This window comes from Megalobrama amblycephala, linkage group LG9 (genome assembly GCF_018812025.1).
Source record: "Megalobrama amblycephala isolate DHTTF-2021 linkage group LG9, ASM1881202v1, whole genome shotgun sequence".
Taxonomy (NCBI): domain Eukaryota; kingdom Metazoa; phylum Chordata; class Actinopteri; order Cypriniformes; family Xenocyprididae; genus Megalobrama; species Megalobrama amblycephala.
The window spans coordinates 22,016,638-22,033,107 of record NC_063052.1 but is presented as its reverse complement, the minus strand read 5'-3'; the positions used below and the strand labels follow the sequence as shown (position 1 = coordinate 22,033,107).

Below are 16,470 nucleotides of genomic sequence, written 5' to 3'. Positions count from 1 at the left end.
TTGGCACATGCCCTATGCAGTGCCACACACTATTAGAGGTGGAGGGAAGAATGCCCTTAAGGGTACTTTAGTTTGGTGTGTTAGAGGAACACAACCGTCTGTTCACTTAGTTTCTTCTCTCAGTGTCTCCAAGCTAAAGTTTAATGAGTTCAATACAGGACATCATTTCACATGGAACTGCAAGTTGCAAACTGTCCTCTAGGTGGCAGTAATGTTCTCTGTGTAGCTGTGGTCTCAGAAATCAAATCAACTTGATTTGCCTTCCAAGGCTTGTACAGTGCAGACTGTTGAACACAATCATGCACAATACCACTGATTGTTTTTTTTTTTTCCTGTCAGGACTATACATATTGTTCATTTGTTTCAACTTCTGTTACTTTGTACTACTGTTTTGTGAACAAGGATTAGGAATTTTCAGATTTAAATTTACTGTCTTTGTATTCTCATGTCTTGTTTTAGAACTTAAAAGTGAAATCCATATACAGTTTTCAAACAGGACCTGGATTTATCTGTGAAGTTTCAGGCAAAGTTGTGATTTACTGCCCTGAACAGTTTATAAAAAATATATAATGAAAATTAGTTTTTCTAGAAAACTAAGTTGCTTAGTATTTCACCATTTAGGTATTGGTCCTTGTGAGTGCTTAAATTAAAACTTCCTTGTTAGCCAACGTGAAGTACTAAGTAATTTAAATAACTTAATTTTAAACATTGGTACCAGCCATATTAATAGAAATCCACCCCAATCTCTGTTTTTTTTAAACTCCAATTTGTTTCCATAATCTTTTCAGTTTGTGATAACTGGAAAAGGACCTATTCAAATCCACTCATTAGGAGTAATTTCTAGCCAGTGACATTTTTGAGCTTTTGAGTTATATACACTACAGAAATTGCCAAGCTTTTAAAAAAATTTAGGTTGACTTCAACAGCACTAATAATCACAATTTCAAAATTCTCTGATATTTCTTTGTTTTCCATGGCCATGCAAATCGTGAATCGTAAAGCCATGGAAATTCACTGGTCAAAAGGTATAGGAGCCTTGCATGTTTGTCATTTAGGCCTAAGTTACAAGCTTGTTTACTATGCAGTTGAAGGTAAAACAATTATGCATGAATTTGTACAAAATATTCATATTTTATTATATAAATAAAATCATTTTTATTGGCTCAAACTGGTTTCATATACATAAAAAGTTATTTATAGTGCATTGATTCTTGCCCTTCTCTGCATACAGCTTAATGAGGATCAAATGTTTTAAATGTTATTTCAAAAGTATATTATCATAATTTCATCCTTTGAATTATGCATCAGTTGTGTAGACCAAAAATAAAGTCTGTCTGTATAAGTATGCATAACAATCCCTGTGGATGGAACCTTCCGCGAATTTGTTTTCATTTTTAAACACGCAAAGGCAGATTCCATTTGATCTCTGCATCTGACAAGAGTTGCCGGCACTAATCCACAAAGATCTCACCAAGTCGTCTTTGCATGTTGTTGTACTCTCATCTCACGCGGCACTAGCATGGGGAAAACTCTGGGAGGAGCGACTGACCTAGTTTTGTCCAATTGAATCTCGCGAAGGGCAGATACTGACCTACTTTAAGCCAATCGCGTGAAGGAGAGGCCGCCGGTAGGTAGCGATCGCGCGTGCCTGAGCCATGTGCTCGCTACGAGGTCTAGTGCTGGCCTTAAGGTACTGTGGAAAAACATTTGTGTCGGCCAAGCCGATATGCTCACGTTTTTGGCTTATTCTGACCTATGCAATTAGAAACAAATGAGAGAATGAATGAATATGATGATGTCTAGAAATTGCAGTGCTACTGAGAGTCATATGGACTAGACTACTGTTATTGCAATTCAAATAGTTGCAAATATCTTTAGTGTCCCAGCTTCTTTGATTTTTGTCATATCTGTTTACATTCGCAGGCACATTCTCACAAACAATATAGCGTCTGCTACTGTTTATTGCGGCCATTATCTTGCTAAGGCAACTTTTTTTAGCGTATATAAAATACACGCATCGAATACAACTTTTCTATGAATAATATGTCAATTCAATTTCCGAATTAAGTCATTTTTAAGATCATTAAAAAGATTAAATTAAGATTATTCTTTTTTAAAACAAGATTTTTTTGTAATTGACCCGTAGGCTAGATGTATTATATCGAGCCTTGTCCTTTGTCCTTCTGCGTGAATGTATGTAGCCTCCCGTTCAAATAGTTCGATCTATAAAAATGTAACGGCACAGAAGAGGTTAGTGAAAAACAGGGGTGGTCTGACATTAATATGTAAATAACGACCCATCCTATTGGCCAAAACGGCTCGTTTATGATATTGTGGGCGTTAATCGAGGAGGTGTGTATAATGAATAATGAATAGCCCCGCCCCTCAGTGCCGTTCCCCCGTGAGAGTTGATGTCACGAGCGCTGCCCGTGTACGTTCCAGCTGACTCTCGCTACGATACCGAGCGCTCGCTTTACCGAGTGCCCGAAGAAAGAAAGAGAGAGAGAAAGAGAGAAAGAAAGAGGTTGCGGAGGTTAGCTACAAAAATAACGAGAAAGAGAGAGAGCAACAAAGAGGGCAGAGGAATAATAACAGCCATCAGTCTTAACCGTCATAGCTCATGTTTAATTGTTTATTATATTCTGAAGAGGGGAACCATCTTTTTATTTGCACACGGAGTTTTTTCCAGCACTCTCGATTCGATTTAGTCTGATATTATAGTTTACTCGCAGTTTCCTTTCGACTGTGTGGGATTGAATTGTATCTCTGCCTCCATGGACGCCCGTTTAATTCAACTCATTCGGTTTTTCGGGGAATATTTCTGTCCTGGGCGCGAGGAGCACCAGTCAAATGCGATGACATACGTCAACAAATGAGCGGCGATCCCACGGAAGGTTCATTGAACGCGAAACAACTATCACTATATTATTTAAAAGGAGTCAGAGTGTTTGAAGAGGATGAAGTACATCTCTGGCATCTTTCTCACTTGAGCGGACCGTAAAGGACGTCAATTCACTTCAGTTTTCTAATGAGAACGCATTGGGACTTTGAATGCGAATTTTAAATGCTCATAAACTTCCATATACTATATATATATATCACGGCGCGAGGCGTTCGTTCAACTGCCAAACTCAGTTTTTTGTGCATTTCTACTTTTGATTGAAACAACTGATTCAGTCAACCAGCCTAACTTGTCCAGTCAGTGATCTGAAAAGTTATTAACTGGTTGAACCTGGACAAGGTGTTACACCGAGGAATGTCCAGGCCAATTTCTCAGCTATTGCCACCTGACCTTCCAGCAGGGACCAGTCCACAGCTCGGTCCTGCTAACCCTGCAGGGACCACCACCAATGGCCACCTGAATAATTCTATGGCCAGTCTGAAATCCCTTCTTCAGCTGCCTATTAAAGGGGACCAGAGAGGGAAAGACTGCTGTGAGATGAAAGGTGAATCTCTCACTATCTTATCCACTATTGCTGTTACAGTGCTTGTCTCTTAAATTGTGTCTTTGTTAAGATAATCTGTTAACCACAATATCGTTTTTGTTTAGAAAGAATTTTGGTGTCGTTAAATTACAAATAGAGAGCAGCAATATAACTTTTGTTGCCTTCAAATCTCTGAACTTATCTACCTCAGTTCTGTCCAACCAGGAAACATCTTCTATTCTTCACTCAGTCAGGCTGTTTCCTCAGCTGGATGGATAAATCGTTGACAAATAATGTGAATTGACAGGTTCACTACAAATTAAAGAAATTAGGGGCCTCTTCCCTCTCTTAAAGGGATTTCTGAAACTCCCATGGCTGCCATTTAAAGGGATGCCATCCTAAAATGCATTGAGGTGTTGTCTTAATACGGATGTACACATTACTATTTGCTCAATTGCGCCCTCTTGTGGATAATCGATGCCACATCAGCGCTATGAGGTTAAAAGTAATCAGGAAGAGATGGATGAATACCGTGACAACACGTTTAGTAAATGATTTACATGGTCTTGTCAAAATTTATTTGTTCTTTCTATAAATATGAGTTTGTTGTTGGTAAATTTTCCATTGTGATGATGCTTCCGCTGCTGTGCTTTGTTTGGCACTGTTGAAAACTCCCACTCCCCACCGATATCCTTTTTTCTTTTTCCATTTATTACTGTTTCCCTCTTGAACATTCCTCCACTTCCCATTTGTCAGGACACTGTTGTTGTAGAGTAAAACACGGCTTTCTCCCAGCTATCACTATGCAGCGCATATTCCCCTGCTCCATCTTCAAAAGCTCCAGTGTTGGAGATGACAGCTCAGCTCTCTGCTTCCCTCTGAAGCACTCATGCAGCATTCTCAATTGCCAGCCAGAACACCCCCACCCCCCATCTCTCATCTCTCCATCTGAGCGACGAGCAAAAGAGAAAGACTTCCATCTTGGCCTATGGCATGGAATTGTGTGTTCCCAAGCCCATTGCAGCTGTGACGGTGCAGCAGTTCAAGGGTCACGTACTCACATGAGATTTGTTTATTCATTAAACACACTGTACGGCCTTATGCATGGGCGCCATGTTTGTTTGTGGAAATTCGTAGGGATTCACCGGTATTAAAAAAAGTGTTCATTACAATTATTCGTTATGTTATGGTTGATAACCGATAAATGGCAAATTGTGTACATAAATAAAAATGAATTCCTATCTGTCTTTTTAATGCTACCAGTATATTTAGGCAACATAATAATGTACAGTATGAAAAATTAATATTCAGCTTGAGATTTGCTAATGATTACATTTAACAGTGTTATTAAATTATTAGTTTTTTAAATTTTAGGTGAGATTATTCTGAAATAAATTAAAATATAAATATTAGATGAAAAACTTAAACTTAAGAACCTTATTTTTTTAATTTTAATTAGAAATGTTGCCTTGGCAATAAAACTGAAATTTTGAAGTACTAAAATTGCTAAAACTAAAACTGAAATAAAAAAGCTAAATATAAATATTAAAAAACACAAAGACTAAAAAAAAAAATGAGAAAAGCACATTAAAATTACTCAAACCTAAACTAAAATTAAAACTGAAAATATAAAAATAAAAGATTTAAATATTATAATAATGCTGAATTAAAAAATTTCTAATATCTGCTGATAACCAATATGGCACTCATATATTTCAGGCATCCTAAGAAATTTTAATTAATTTACATAAATTATGAGCTCTGTTCTATGGTAATGTGTGTGTATGTGTGACTGAAGCCAGAATTTTTTGACATTCACATTGCTGTTGTAATTTTCCAGTGAAATATTTGCTAATTTGTTTATGATTAAATTAAAAAAACTGAACAGATTATTGTTTTTTGCCACTCTCAGATAAAGACAAACCTCTGGACTCTGATGAGGATTCGTTGGGTGCAGTCGGGGGCATGAATGGTGGGAACGGCACCCTGCGTTCCACTAACCAGTCCGCCTTCCTCGGACCATTGCTATGGGAGCGCACATTGCCGTGCGACGGCGGCCTGTTCCAGCTACAGTACATGGACCTGGAGGAGTTCTTAACGGAGAACGGTATGGGGTGCATGCCGTCGGGAAACACATGCAGTACGGCCGCTCAGGTCCCTTCTCAGAGCACACAATCGGCCGTACCCAGCCAGAGCTCCCAGTGCCCACCTTCTTCGTCTCCGCCCTGTTCTTCTTCCGCCTCCTCCATCTCTTCCCTGTCCTCATCGTCTTCATCATCTTCTTTACTGGGTCTAGATGTGCCACAGGGCCCTGGATTGCTGGGAGGTCCGGAGTGTCTGCATGGTAAGAACGTTCATGAGTTTTTCATTAGATTTTGTGTGGAATCATAATGGCTAACATAGCTTGCTTACTGGTTAGTCGGAAATAGTTACGTGACCATGTTGCATTTTTTTAGTGCGTGTCTGTATGATAACCAGTTATTTTGTCTTCTCCACTTTTGTATTTTTGTGTGTTCATTGGTGTGAACAAGAGCAGGACAGTCTCAGCGATTCATGTAGACTGCAGTGATGCATGATGGGATGTCTGAAACGGTTGGCCTCGGATGCCAAGGGCAATGCAGGCTTTGAAGCTTTAAGGGCACAGCTGTGTGTGTGTGTCCACTAGTGCATGTGGAAAGTGGAAATGTTTCTTTACAGCATAATCATCAGAGCAGATAATATTTGGGGAAGCACCAAATTTAGCTTTACCAAGCAAAAGAAATCCTTCCATAGTGCAATACTTCCATTATGTCTGTAGTTTTTTTTTTGGACAGTGTTAAATTGAGACTGATATAAATTAGTGTGCAAAATTTCACACCGTATTGACTAAAATATGCATTTGAATTTTCAAAATGCTGGACAGAAAGAGAGAGAGGGAGGACCACTGGAGATGGTGGGTGCATTGCATGTTTTTAAATCTCTCTCTCTTTCTCTCTCACTCCCCCTCCCTCCCGCTCCCTCACACGTTTGGGCCATGTGCAGTCGACTTGTCACGTGCCGATGCAGAGAGCAATGGAGAGAGAGACTGAGGCGAAAGAACGGACAGGGAAGGAGAAGGAGGAAAGAGAGAAATAGAAAGAGAAAGCTAAAATGATAGATATTTTTAAGAGATATGTATGCATAAGCCTGGTATCAGTCTTTTAATCATTGTAAAACAAATGTTTGATTGCGTTTGGAAGTCTCAAACAGATCAAGTTGTGTGTCCTGTGTATGGATATGTGTGGCTCTAATGATGTTTATTAAAAGAACATTAACTTATGTGTGGATAGACAGATAGATGGGCTTGCCTTTGTATGGCAATATAAACATTGATTGTCATTGTGTGTTTGTATAGCTTGTACTATGTGAATTGTGCACACAGCTGTGTCTCTTGTTTATGTCTCCTCCCGCATTGAAAGGAAGAGGCCCAAAGGACAGCTGGTCTTGTGCATGCCCATGGGAAAAAACACTTTTTTCCCCTCCTTGCTAGATTTTAGATAGACGAGGATTAGTACAGGAACTGGACAATACGTCGGTTTGGTGGGAGGGGAGCTCGCTTTATGTAACATTCTTCCTATATCACTTTGTGTTGTTCTTTGTGTGTTGTCTTAATGAATGAAAAACAAATCTTTGGCAGGCCTCCTGAGTGCTCAGGCTTAGAAGCTCATTATTAAATTACAAAGAATTTGATTATGTTTACATGAGCAAATTGGGCTTTCAAGAGCTGTTTTAAGTCTGAAGCTGGATTGTTCGGTTGTTGCAATAAACAGAATTATCTTATTTCAACAGTTACAGGATATGATTAAAGGTGCATACAACAGTAAACGTTACATGCTTGTAATTAGCTCTTAATTATATGTGTGTATCCTAAATACATTATATCTGTGTAAGAAATTACTCAGAAATAATATAAAGCAGCGGCTCAGAACCGCTAAAGCAGAAACTGCCATTACAGCTAATGTATCATAATTAACGTCAAGTGCTCGCCTTCCAATCTCGGTGTTATCAGCAGCTCTAAAAGCATATTTCAAACTAAAAAGAGGAAGAATATATTGGAACTTGAAGTAAGCAATGTAAAGTGCTGTCACTGGAAAACGAGGCCGAATAAATTTAAACGGTTGAACAAAATGTGAACGCTTTTAGGGTCAGTTTTATGTTTCTTTGGATGTTTATAACATGAATTGAAACTGCAGGTTGCCTTGTCGACCTTGCCTGCCAGCTGCTGAAATTGGCAAGTGTCCACATTGGTTTTTGGTGCACCCTTGTGGCCAAAACAAGCCGCTGCAGCTAGTCAGGGAACATACACATCTATTGTTCATAATCCTCTTTGCTTTTAGCCCAGACGCGTGGTGTTTTCATCTGTCTGCGACATGTGAGAGACTATTTTTTCCTTATGCTTCCCTCTTTCTCAACAGGAGCTCAAACTGTACCACCCGACCCTTCTCCGAGCCCCTCATGCCCACCTCCGCCGGTGGTGCCACCCACCAATGCGGCTGATGTCATGGTGAACTTTGATCCTGACCCCGCCGACCTCGCCCTGTCCAGTGTGCCAGGTCAGGAGGCGTTTGACCCGCGTAGGCATCGTTTCACAGAGGAGGAGCTGAAGCCTCAGCCCATGATCAAGAAGGCCCGCAAGATGCTGGTGCCAGATGAACAGAAGGTATTACATGCAATTCATTTTAGAGATTGTCATCCAGATTCCAGATTGCTGCTGGAAAAACGCCCATGAATAATCAATGAAAATTAAATACTAAAAAAATATCTAAAGTATATTATAGAGTTTTAATTAGCATCAGAGTCCATCTTGTAAAAATGTCAACTGTATTGTTATTATTATTATTCTGATTATGAAAAATTATGATAAAGGATTCACTAATGTTAAAATTCTGGCCAATAATTAAACTAATATGAAGCCAATAATTAATATTATTGTAATGCCAAATTCTGTACTATTTGGTCTAAATAAATGTAAAATAAAACACTAAACATTAAAATGCTAATCAAGTGAACAAGAAAATTTACAGTCTTCATTTTTATTTTTTGCTGAAGATTACATTTAAAGGATTAGTTCAATTCTGAATTAAAATTTAATCACCCCCATGTCATCTAAGATGTTCATGTCTTTTTTTCTTCAGTCAAAAAGAAATTTAGGTTTTTGAAGAAAACATTCGAGGATTTTTCTCCATATAGTGGACTTCAATGGCTACCAAATTGTTGTTGCATCAAATGCAGCATCAAAGGGTTCTACACGATCCCAGACGAGGAATAAGGGTCTTATTTAGCGAAACGATCGGTCATTATCTAAAAAAATAAAAAATAATATACTTTTTAACCACAAATGCTCATTTGGCACTAGCTCTGCGATGTGCCCCGGAAGTACCACGGTAGGGTGAAAATTTTCTCCTCCAAGTTCAAAATCGTCCAACATCGTTGTTTTACCTTTTTTTGTAAAGGCCGTTTGACTTAATCATTGCATGTTCACTTTGAAAACACTTGCTTGGTACTTCTGCCTACGTCACACGTGACCTTTCCAACGTAATTACGTAATGTGTATTGCAGAGCAGAGTTAGTGCAAGATGAGCATTTGTGGTTAAAAAGTATATTGTTTTTTATTTTTTTTAGAAAATGACAGATTGTTTTGCTAGATAAGACTCTTATTCCTCGGGTGGGATCGTGTAGAGCCCTTTGAAGCTTCACTGAAACTGCAATTTGGACCTTCAAACCATTGGTAGCTGTTGAAGTCCACTATATGGACAAAAATTCTGGGATGTTTTCCTCAAAAATCTTAATTTCTTTTCAACTGAAGAAAGAAAGACATAAACATCTTGGATGACATGGGGGTGAGTAAATTATCAGAAAATTTTAATTCTGAAGTGAACTAATCCTTTAACAGTGTTATTAAATGAATCATTCTTGTAAAGAATAACTTTAAGTGAGCATTAAATGACATTAAAGCTAATATAAATATAAAAATTGGTGTAAATATGTATACACCAATGTATATATATATATATATATATATATATATATATATATATATAAACCCTGTAATATTGTCTAAAAACCAATATAATATATTATGCATCAGTAATTATGATCTGACCCATTTCCCTTTTTCACCCTCAAAGGATGACAAGTACTGGAGCCGGCGCTACAAGAACAACGAGGCAGCGAAACGTTCTCGAGATGCCCGTCGGCTGAAGGAGAACCAGATTTCAGTTCGAGCAGCATTCCTGGAACGGGAGAACGCTGCCCTTCGACAAGAGGTTGCCGATATGCGAAAAGAGCTGGGCCGCTGTCGCAACATCATCAACAAATACGAGAGCCGCCATGGAGACTTATGAAAAGGAGAAAGGAAGAATGGAAGGAAGAGAAAGACAATTACTGCTTTTGAAATAGCGTTTCAAGGGCTGTTCAACTCATCCTGGAATGGCGTTTTCTCATAGCGATTGCTTCAAATAAGCACTTCGATACTGTTCACAAATTTCTTTTCGTACGTGCAGGGATCGGTTGAATTTTCTGGGGTGGTGCTTAATTGAATCAAATACTTGAAAATTGCGGTTCAAAGTTGATCAGCCCCAGCACGAGGGATGTGCACAAGGTCTACATGTAAGCACAAGCGTATTTCATAAGCATCGGCTCTTCTCCCACGATACCACCCCAAACCTTGACTGCGGATGTGCAATCCAAACTCTCATAAATACTCACGGATCATAAAGGCAGATAATTTATAATGTCATGTAGCCCTTGTGAACATCCTCTTTCTATACAGGATGATTTTCTCAGAGAGAGAATTATACAGGAGGTGGTAGATATGTCATTTTTTCTATGACAAAAAACACATTGTATATTTTTGAACTGTTAGGGTCAGCTATAATAGAGTAGATGAAGAGGCGGAGGAGGGAACGCGGATGGCAGCGAGAGCGAGAAAGATTTTGACATAGGAAAACTGTATATTTTTATACTTGCAGAAGCAGGCAGGCGATGAGATTTTGGAAATAATCTTTTTGTATATTTTATATATGGGTGGGAGGGTTTGGGTTAGCTGGACTGAATGAGGGCTACATGAAGAAAAAGTCAGGATCGTTATCATTAAATGATATATTTTCAACATCAGGAACAGCCAGGCAGGTCAGGAAGAACAAGACTTAAGGGACAAACGTCAGTAAGAGTAATGGAAGGAAACAGAAAAATAGTGAACATGAAAACTGTATAGTTTCATTTTTTTCATCATGGGTTTGTTCAAGCACTTGTTTTGGTATCTTTGATTCCTTTTCTTAAAATTCAGTGTGTGTGTTTGTTTTATCCTGAGGTGAGAGAGAGACAGAGAAAGAGAGAGAGAAAGATGGCATTACATCCTATCACTATGTCTGTGGGAGTCTTGAAACGTGTAGATTTTTTCATGTATATATTTAAATGTTAAAGCAAATACGTCCACATGCACACACAAACTCTTTTTGACACAAACTGGACGTGGGATTTCATGGCCAGTACAAAATATATATATACACATGTGTATATATACACGTGTGTGTGTATATATATATATATGTAGTCACAAACAGACTCTTTGAAGGCGTGAACCACAGAACTGTTAAACAGCAATATTGTTTCTCTCTCTTTCTCTCTTCCTCAAGCTTTTGACGTTGTGATCGGTGCTGGTTTGGCATTTCTCACCCAGGTCAGCGAGTGAGTTGCATGCTGGCGCATGCATATGTTTCTGGTGCAGGAAAAAAAACACTCTTTGTGTTTACGACCGTCATTTTATATGGTGCTCACCCAGTCTCTTGACCCAAACGCACATTACCCAAGAGTTATAACCTGTTTGCCTATAACCTTTGCTCTCTTATGATTTCTTATGATTATTGATCATTGTATGAGGAATCGTATATATATAGACCTACACAAGTATATCTATACATCTCCTCGAAATTAACTCCACATCCCCCATAAAAGACATGCACCCTAATACTACTGTACCATACAAAGTACAATATTATATTATATATTAAATATTAAACTATTCTCTCACTAGATATATGTGTGTACATGAGTATATGCTTGAATATGTGACTATAGATGTAATTTGCATAACTTGAATATATAAATGTAGTATCTTTCCGATAAAAAAGACAGATCTGATTTCTTATCAGTTTTCTCAGGTGTCTGGGATGACTATAAAAAAAAAAAACACGCCATGCTGATCAGCAAAACTGTGGCTTTTTTGCTTGATTGTTGTCCAATTTTTTTTGGAGCCAGCTAATGGTGGCTGTATAATTCCACAGAAATGAATAGTGCACTACCAACTCTTTTTGGAGGATGATTCTGTTATATATAAAAATGGAAAGGAAAAAAAAAAACAGTGCTGGATATATAACTTTATTACATTAATGATAGGAATTAAATGTCTTTTCCTTTTGAACCTTGTTGTTCTATTATTACGATTGCTTGCATTATCATTGCTGTTGTTATGATTATAATTCTTATGTTTCTTTTCATTGTTTTCTTGCAACTACTTCTTACTTTTCAAAGGAAATGTATTGCTCTCTTACCTCCCTTGTAACTGCAAGACCATCTTGAATAACTCAGTCGAGCCCGTTCACTGTTGGAACCATCCACCGAGACTGTGCAAGGCCTCAAGTGCAATGGGGGGTCCGTAATCTTGTCCTTGTGTGTATGAATTTGATATAACCTGAAACAAACAAATAGTAGACTGACTGTTCCTTTCTCTTGACAGAACTTCTTCTACCACTTTTGACTCTTTTTGATGCCATGTCAAAACGTACAGTTTGTTAAAAAGAAGCTTAAAGCAAGTGAAGGTTGAAACCTTAAAGAGCTTAACTTTTGACAGTGCTATTTTTCTATGTAACTGTGTGCACATACACTTTCATGGGCATTGGTAGCCCGTCGTCACTTTTCCGGTGACGGCGCGCTGCTAAATGTTATTGCGGGTATTGTATTCATCATTTTATCCCTTTCCACATGTGGATTATGAACAGCTCCCTGTTTGTGACTGTTATGAACTATGAATCCCATGAGTGCACCAATACCAAACATCACTTGGTAATGTCTACTGCTCCTGCCTATAGGGATGCTGGGAAATGTGGTCTGGCTTTTTTTTTTTTTTTTTTTTTCCTAAAACACCAATAAATAATTAGCCCTATTCACTGACAATGAATCCCTTGTGCTGTAATACCAATTAACATCAGAAATTGATGGTTGAAAGCAAAGTCATTTGTAAATAGGCCATTTTGAATGAATGTCTTGGAATCTGATCATATGCTGATTTTTTATATATATATATATATTTTATATAAACAACTGGTAGACCAGACCAGAACAGTTTGCCAAACTCTGACTCAAACTGAATGATCATAGAAGTGAAATAGCAGCTCAGCCCTTGCTTGTGCATTTTGTTTACTCTGTGCTATTGTCAGTCTCTAAGCTAATTGAATAAAGGTTAGCAGCAGCTGTGTCACACACCCTGTCAGCCAACTATCCAAACCAGTTTCAGGCATGCAAAAGGCTCTTTCAGCCTGCTTGCATGCCATCTGTTTGGCGCATTGAAAGCTTACGTCAATGTGCGCCTATTATGCTCCTAAGTCTTCTCATAGACATATCTTAAGGCCGTAGGTGAAGATTTGAAACTGTTCCAATCCAAGACTCCAAAAGGTCATGTAAAGGATGATCTTTCTTGATCTCTAAAAAGCATTCAAATATAGCATCCATTCACTCAAGTGGCCTTCAACAAACTGCAGGTTAAAAGCTTGAAATTGCTGAGTGAAATGTCTTCACTTTACCGTCCAGTTTCAATTAAGTTAGGGATACGTGCAAAAAGTTATGTCTGTACGAAACACTTTGGTTTATTGAAAACATTCTAGCCTTGGCACTGGATGATCGAGTCAAGTCAAGGTTTATTGTTCTGCTGCAATGGAGACTAAACAATATGTACTTTCTCCAGTGTGCTCTTTTAGCATGAGACAGGCAACATAAATGGAAATAGAAAAATACAAAGAACATTACCGGGAGTGGGCAACAATAAATGGGACATTAATATGAAATGTAGTGCTCAGTATAGTGCATTATTGCAGTGTTGAAGGGAGAATTATTACACTGAGGTCGGTACTGTAATTTCATACACATATGCATCCCTTTCAGCGGCTAGTAGACTTTACAGGTGGGAGGTTGGGGGAGGTGGTGAGTCAGTGCTATTGAGCATCATTATGGTTTGAGGTAAAAGCTTCCTTTGGATCTGGTGGTTGTAGTGTTGTGCGGGTAAACATGAGTGTTTAGGTAGGCTAACATTAGATGACTGAAAATAGTAACCGGGGACCAGCTCACGTTGGTCTGCTAAGTAAGTTAGGGTGACCAGATTTCTCATGGTGGAATACAGTACGGCAAGCAGAAATTTACGAACAATGCGACAAATACGATAGAGATTAATAAATTAAATAATTAACAAATGAAATAAAGATACAGTAGGTTTATTTACCATGTATACATTTATTTAACATCTTTTGTTGTTTGATTAACATTAATGACAGACAAATATTTAATTAGGCTACAAAGCTACTAATATCCCTTTTAAGACCAAATCCATGGATGTACTGACACATATCCGATTTTCACCCACCTATTTACGTCCATTTAAGCCATAACCGACTGTATTTACATGAGATACTCCACACGATGGACATTTCGAAAAACTATGTGTGCATTTGACTATTCAGGCGCAAGGAGAACTGAATAGCGCGCAAGGAAAGAGAGACAGAGAGCGCGCGCGCGCGCGACCGCCTTTTCTAACGGCAAGTTAATCGACCGTTAGCAAAGACTCGCCTCCTTTAGTTACGGTTACTATGTCTGACAAGCCCTGCGGCGCCACATATTGTCACAGTGAAAAATACATCGCGGAGCAAAGAGGACACTGACAATGTATAGACAGACAAGAGCAGGTTACTTTTGATATTAAACAAAGTCTCACATTTAAGCAATAATTACCGTTTTGTGGCTCTGTAGCGGCTCATGAACCGATCATCTCTTCTTACTAGTTCATTTATATCATCAAATAAACATGAATGAACCACATTTCAACCAAAGAAAGACTTTAGTACACATCATTTTTCAAGTTCAAGTCCACCAACATTACTAACTCCCAGTGCCCAAGGAAGTCGACCGGAAGTTGAAGTCGGCCGGGTGCCGCCATCTTGTAGCAGAACTTCACTTGCGTTAGCATCCCCATTGACTCCCATTCATTTTGGCGTCACTTTGACAGTGAATAACTTTACATCTGAGGCGTTTAAAGACTCCATTTGTCCATTATTTATTTCTTAAGATACAAGACAATGTATAAAGGGCTCCATTACCTTCTATGTTACATTATGGCCCCGTAGAAACAGTTTTTGTAAAAATAGGCTAACGATTGCGTCATAACCACTCGACTCTCTGTCGCACAGTAGAGAAATTACCGTAGAGACAGGAGGAGAAGCTCGCAGGCAATCGGGGTGATTATCTTAATATGGCGTACTGGCGTTACATTTTAAAATACTATACAAAATAATTAATCAGAATACTTACTCCTGCTCACTCACGCCAAAGAACTCCCCGCTCAAGCTCGCCGTCTCTGCAAGATTAACAATGGCAGTTTGCACGCACAGCTACTAGAAGATTTACATCTGTCAGACAGGTTGCGGACGTCATCAAGCTTAGTTTGAGTCTGCGCGTCAGAAACGGAAGTGCTAAAAATCGCTAAAAATGGGCTTCACTTCTCTCAATTGAGTTCCAATGGGGTCGCTGTGTCCATTTCTTTTACTGTCTATGCTAACTCCCTTGACTGCTTTGTCGGACAAAATGGCGGATTCGGTGTTATGATTGGTTAAAACGCCTGTCAATCAAACTCCCGGCGAAGGGTCAATTGTGATTGGATGGTAGGCCTACTTTTGTTCTTCGACTAATTGATTGGGCTGTTTTTGCGTGACAGAACACTTCTACTACTATGATTACCCAGTAATAAAGACATTTTTAGGAAAGATGAAATACAGGACAAAACATGATTTTTTATTAATAAGTCGGGATACTAAAAATGGAGCTGAAATACGGGGCTGTCCCGGCCTGGGAAAAATGGGACGTCTGGTCAGCCTACTGCTAAGGGGCTTTAGTGGTCAGCTTGTGCTGTATTCGCCAGGATTCTGGGGGCCATAGTTGTCAGCTGATTATATATGTATATGTATTATATATATATGCCCTGCTGGTCATCCTATTTTGGCAGTCTCGAGCCTCAGGCCAGAGGCTTTGGAGGGCCCTGACAGCCTGAGGCCCTGGGGCTCAAGGTCCATAATACAGGCCTGGCCGTACAAGCTTCATAACATGCCAAAAGACCTTTATGTTTGGTTATAATGATGTCCCAGGCTGGTCCTGACAAACTTCAGCCTACCTGTAGATGATGGTGAAGATTAGGCCTTGTTTTGATGTTTTGAATAATCTAATGGATAAAAGATGTATGTTTCCATTAATAAGTAGGTGTTATTGTATGTTCCTTTATGATGTGAGTTCACAAGAAATTGAAGCTGTTAACTCTAATTATTGAAGGAAAAAGTGATAGTTAACCTAAAAGTGAACATTCCGTCATCATTTACTCACCCTCATGTCCAGGAGCATTTCTGTAGTTGGGCTAATTTAAGTATTTTTTAAAAGCATGCTAATCTTTATTGGAAAAAAAAAATTATAGGCTACTATTGCATGAAAGATACACTATGTAACTTTCTTTGTTTAAAATTAACAATACATCATCAATTCTTCTTCCAAAACATGTTTTTGTCTTACCCAGATTCACTAAGCCTATTATATGTGTTTTATATTATATATTTTAGACCTGATGGTTTTCACAGGAAAAAAACTTGGAAATGTCTTCTTTCATTTGTCAGTGATGAAGCAGATATTTGTGCATGCAGCTTCTGAATGACTTTATACAGCAGGTAAAGACAATTTATACATAATAGTATAAAAATATGGGGACACATTTTCGATAGGG

General features: G+C 38.5%; 1 protein-coding gene and 1 long non-coding RNA gene across 2 annotated transcripts; one reads left to right on the top strand and one right to left on the bottom strand.

Moving 5' to 3' along the window:
* Window positions 1–2,382: 2,382 nt before the first annotated feature.
* dbpa (D site albumin promoter binding protein a) lies at window positions 2,383–12,617 on the top strand. Its single transcript, XM_048202110.1, has 4 exons — window positions 2,383–3,446; window positions 5,338–5,769; window positions 7,859–8,103; window positions 9,572–12,617. The coding sequence occupies exons 1-4, from the start codon at window positions 3,257–3,259 to the stop codon at window positions 9,785–9,787; spliced, it is 1,083 nt and encodes a 360-aa protein (XP_048058067.1). The 5' UTR covers window positions 2,383–3,256; the 3' UTR covers window positions 9,788–12,617.
* LOC125275292 lies at window positions 11,970–14,608 on the bottom strand. The gene is made up of 2 exons (XR_007186420.1): window positions 14,442–14,608; window positions 11,970–12,135 (listed from the first exon to the last, which is right to left on the bottom strand). It is a non-coding gene; the product is annotated as an uncharacterized LOC125275292 (long non-coding RNA).
* Window positions 14,609–16,470: the final 1,862 nt, after the last annotated feature.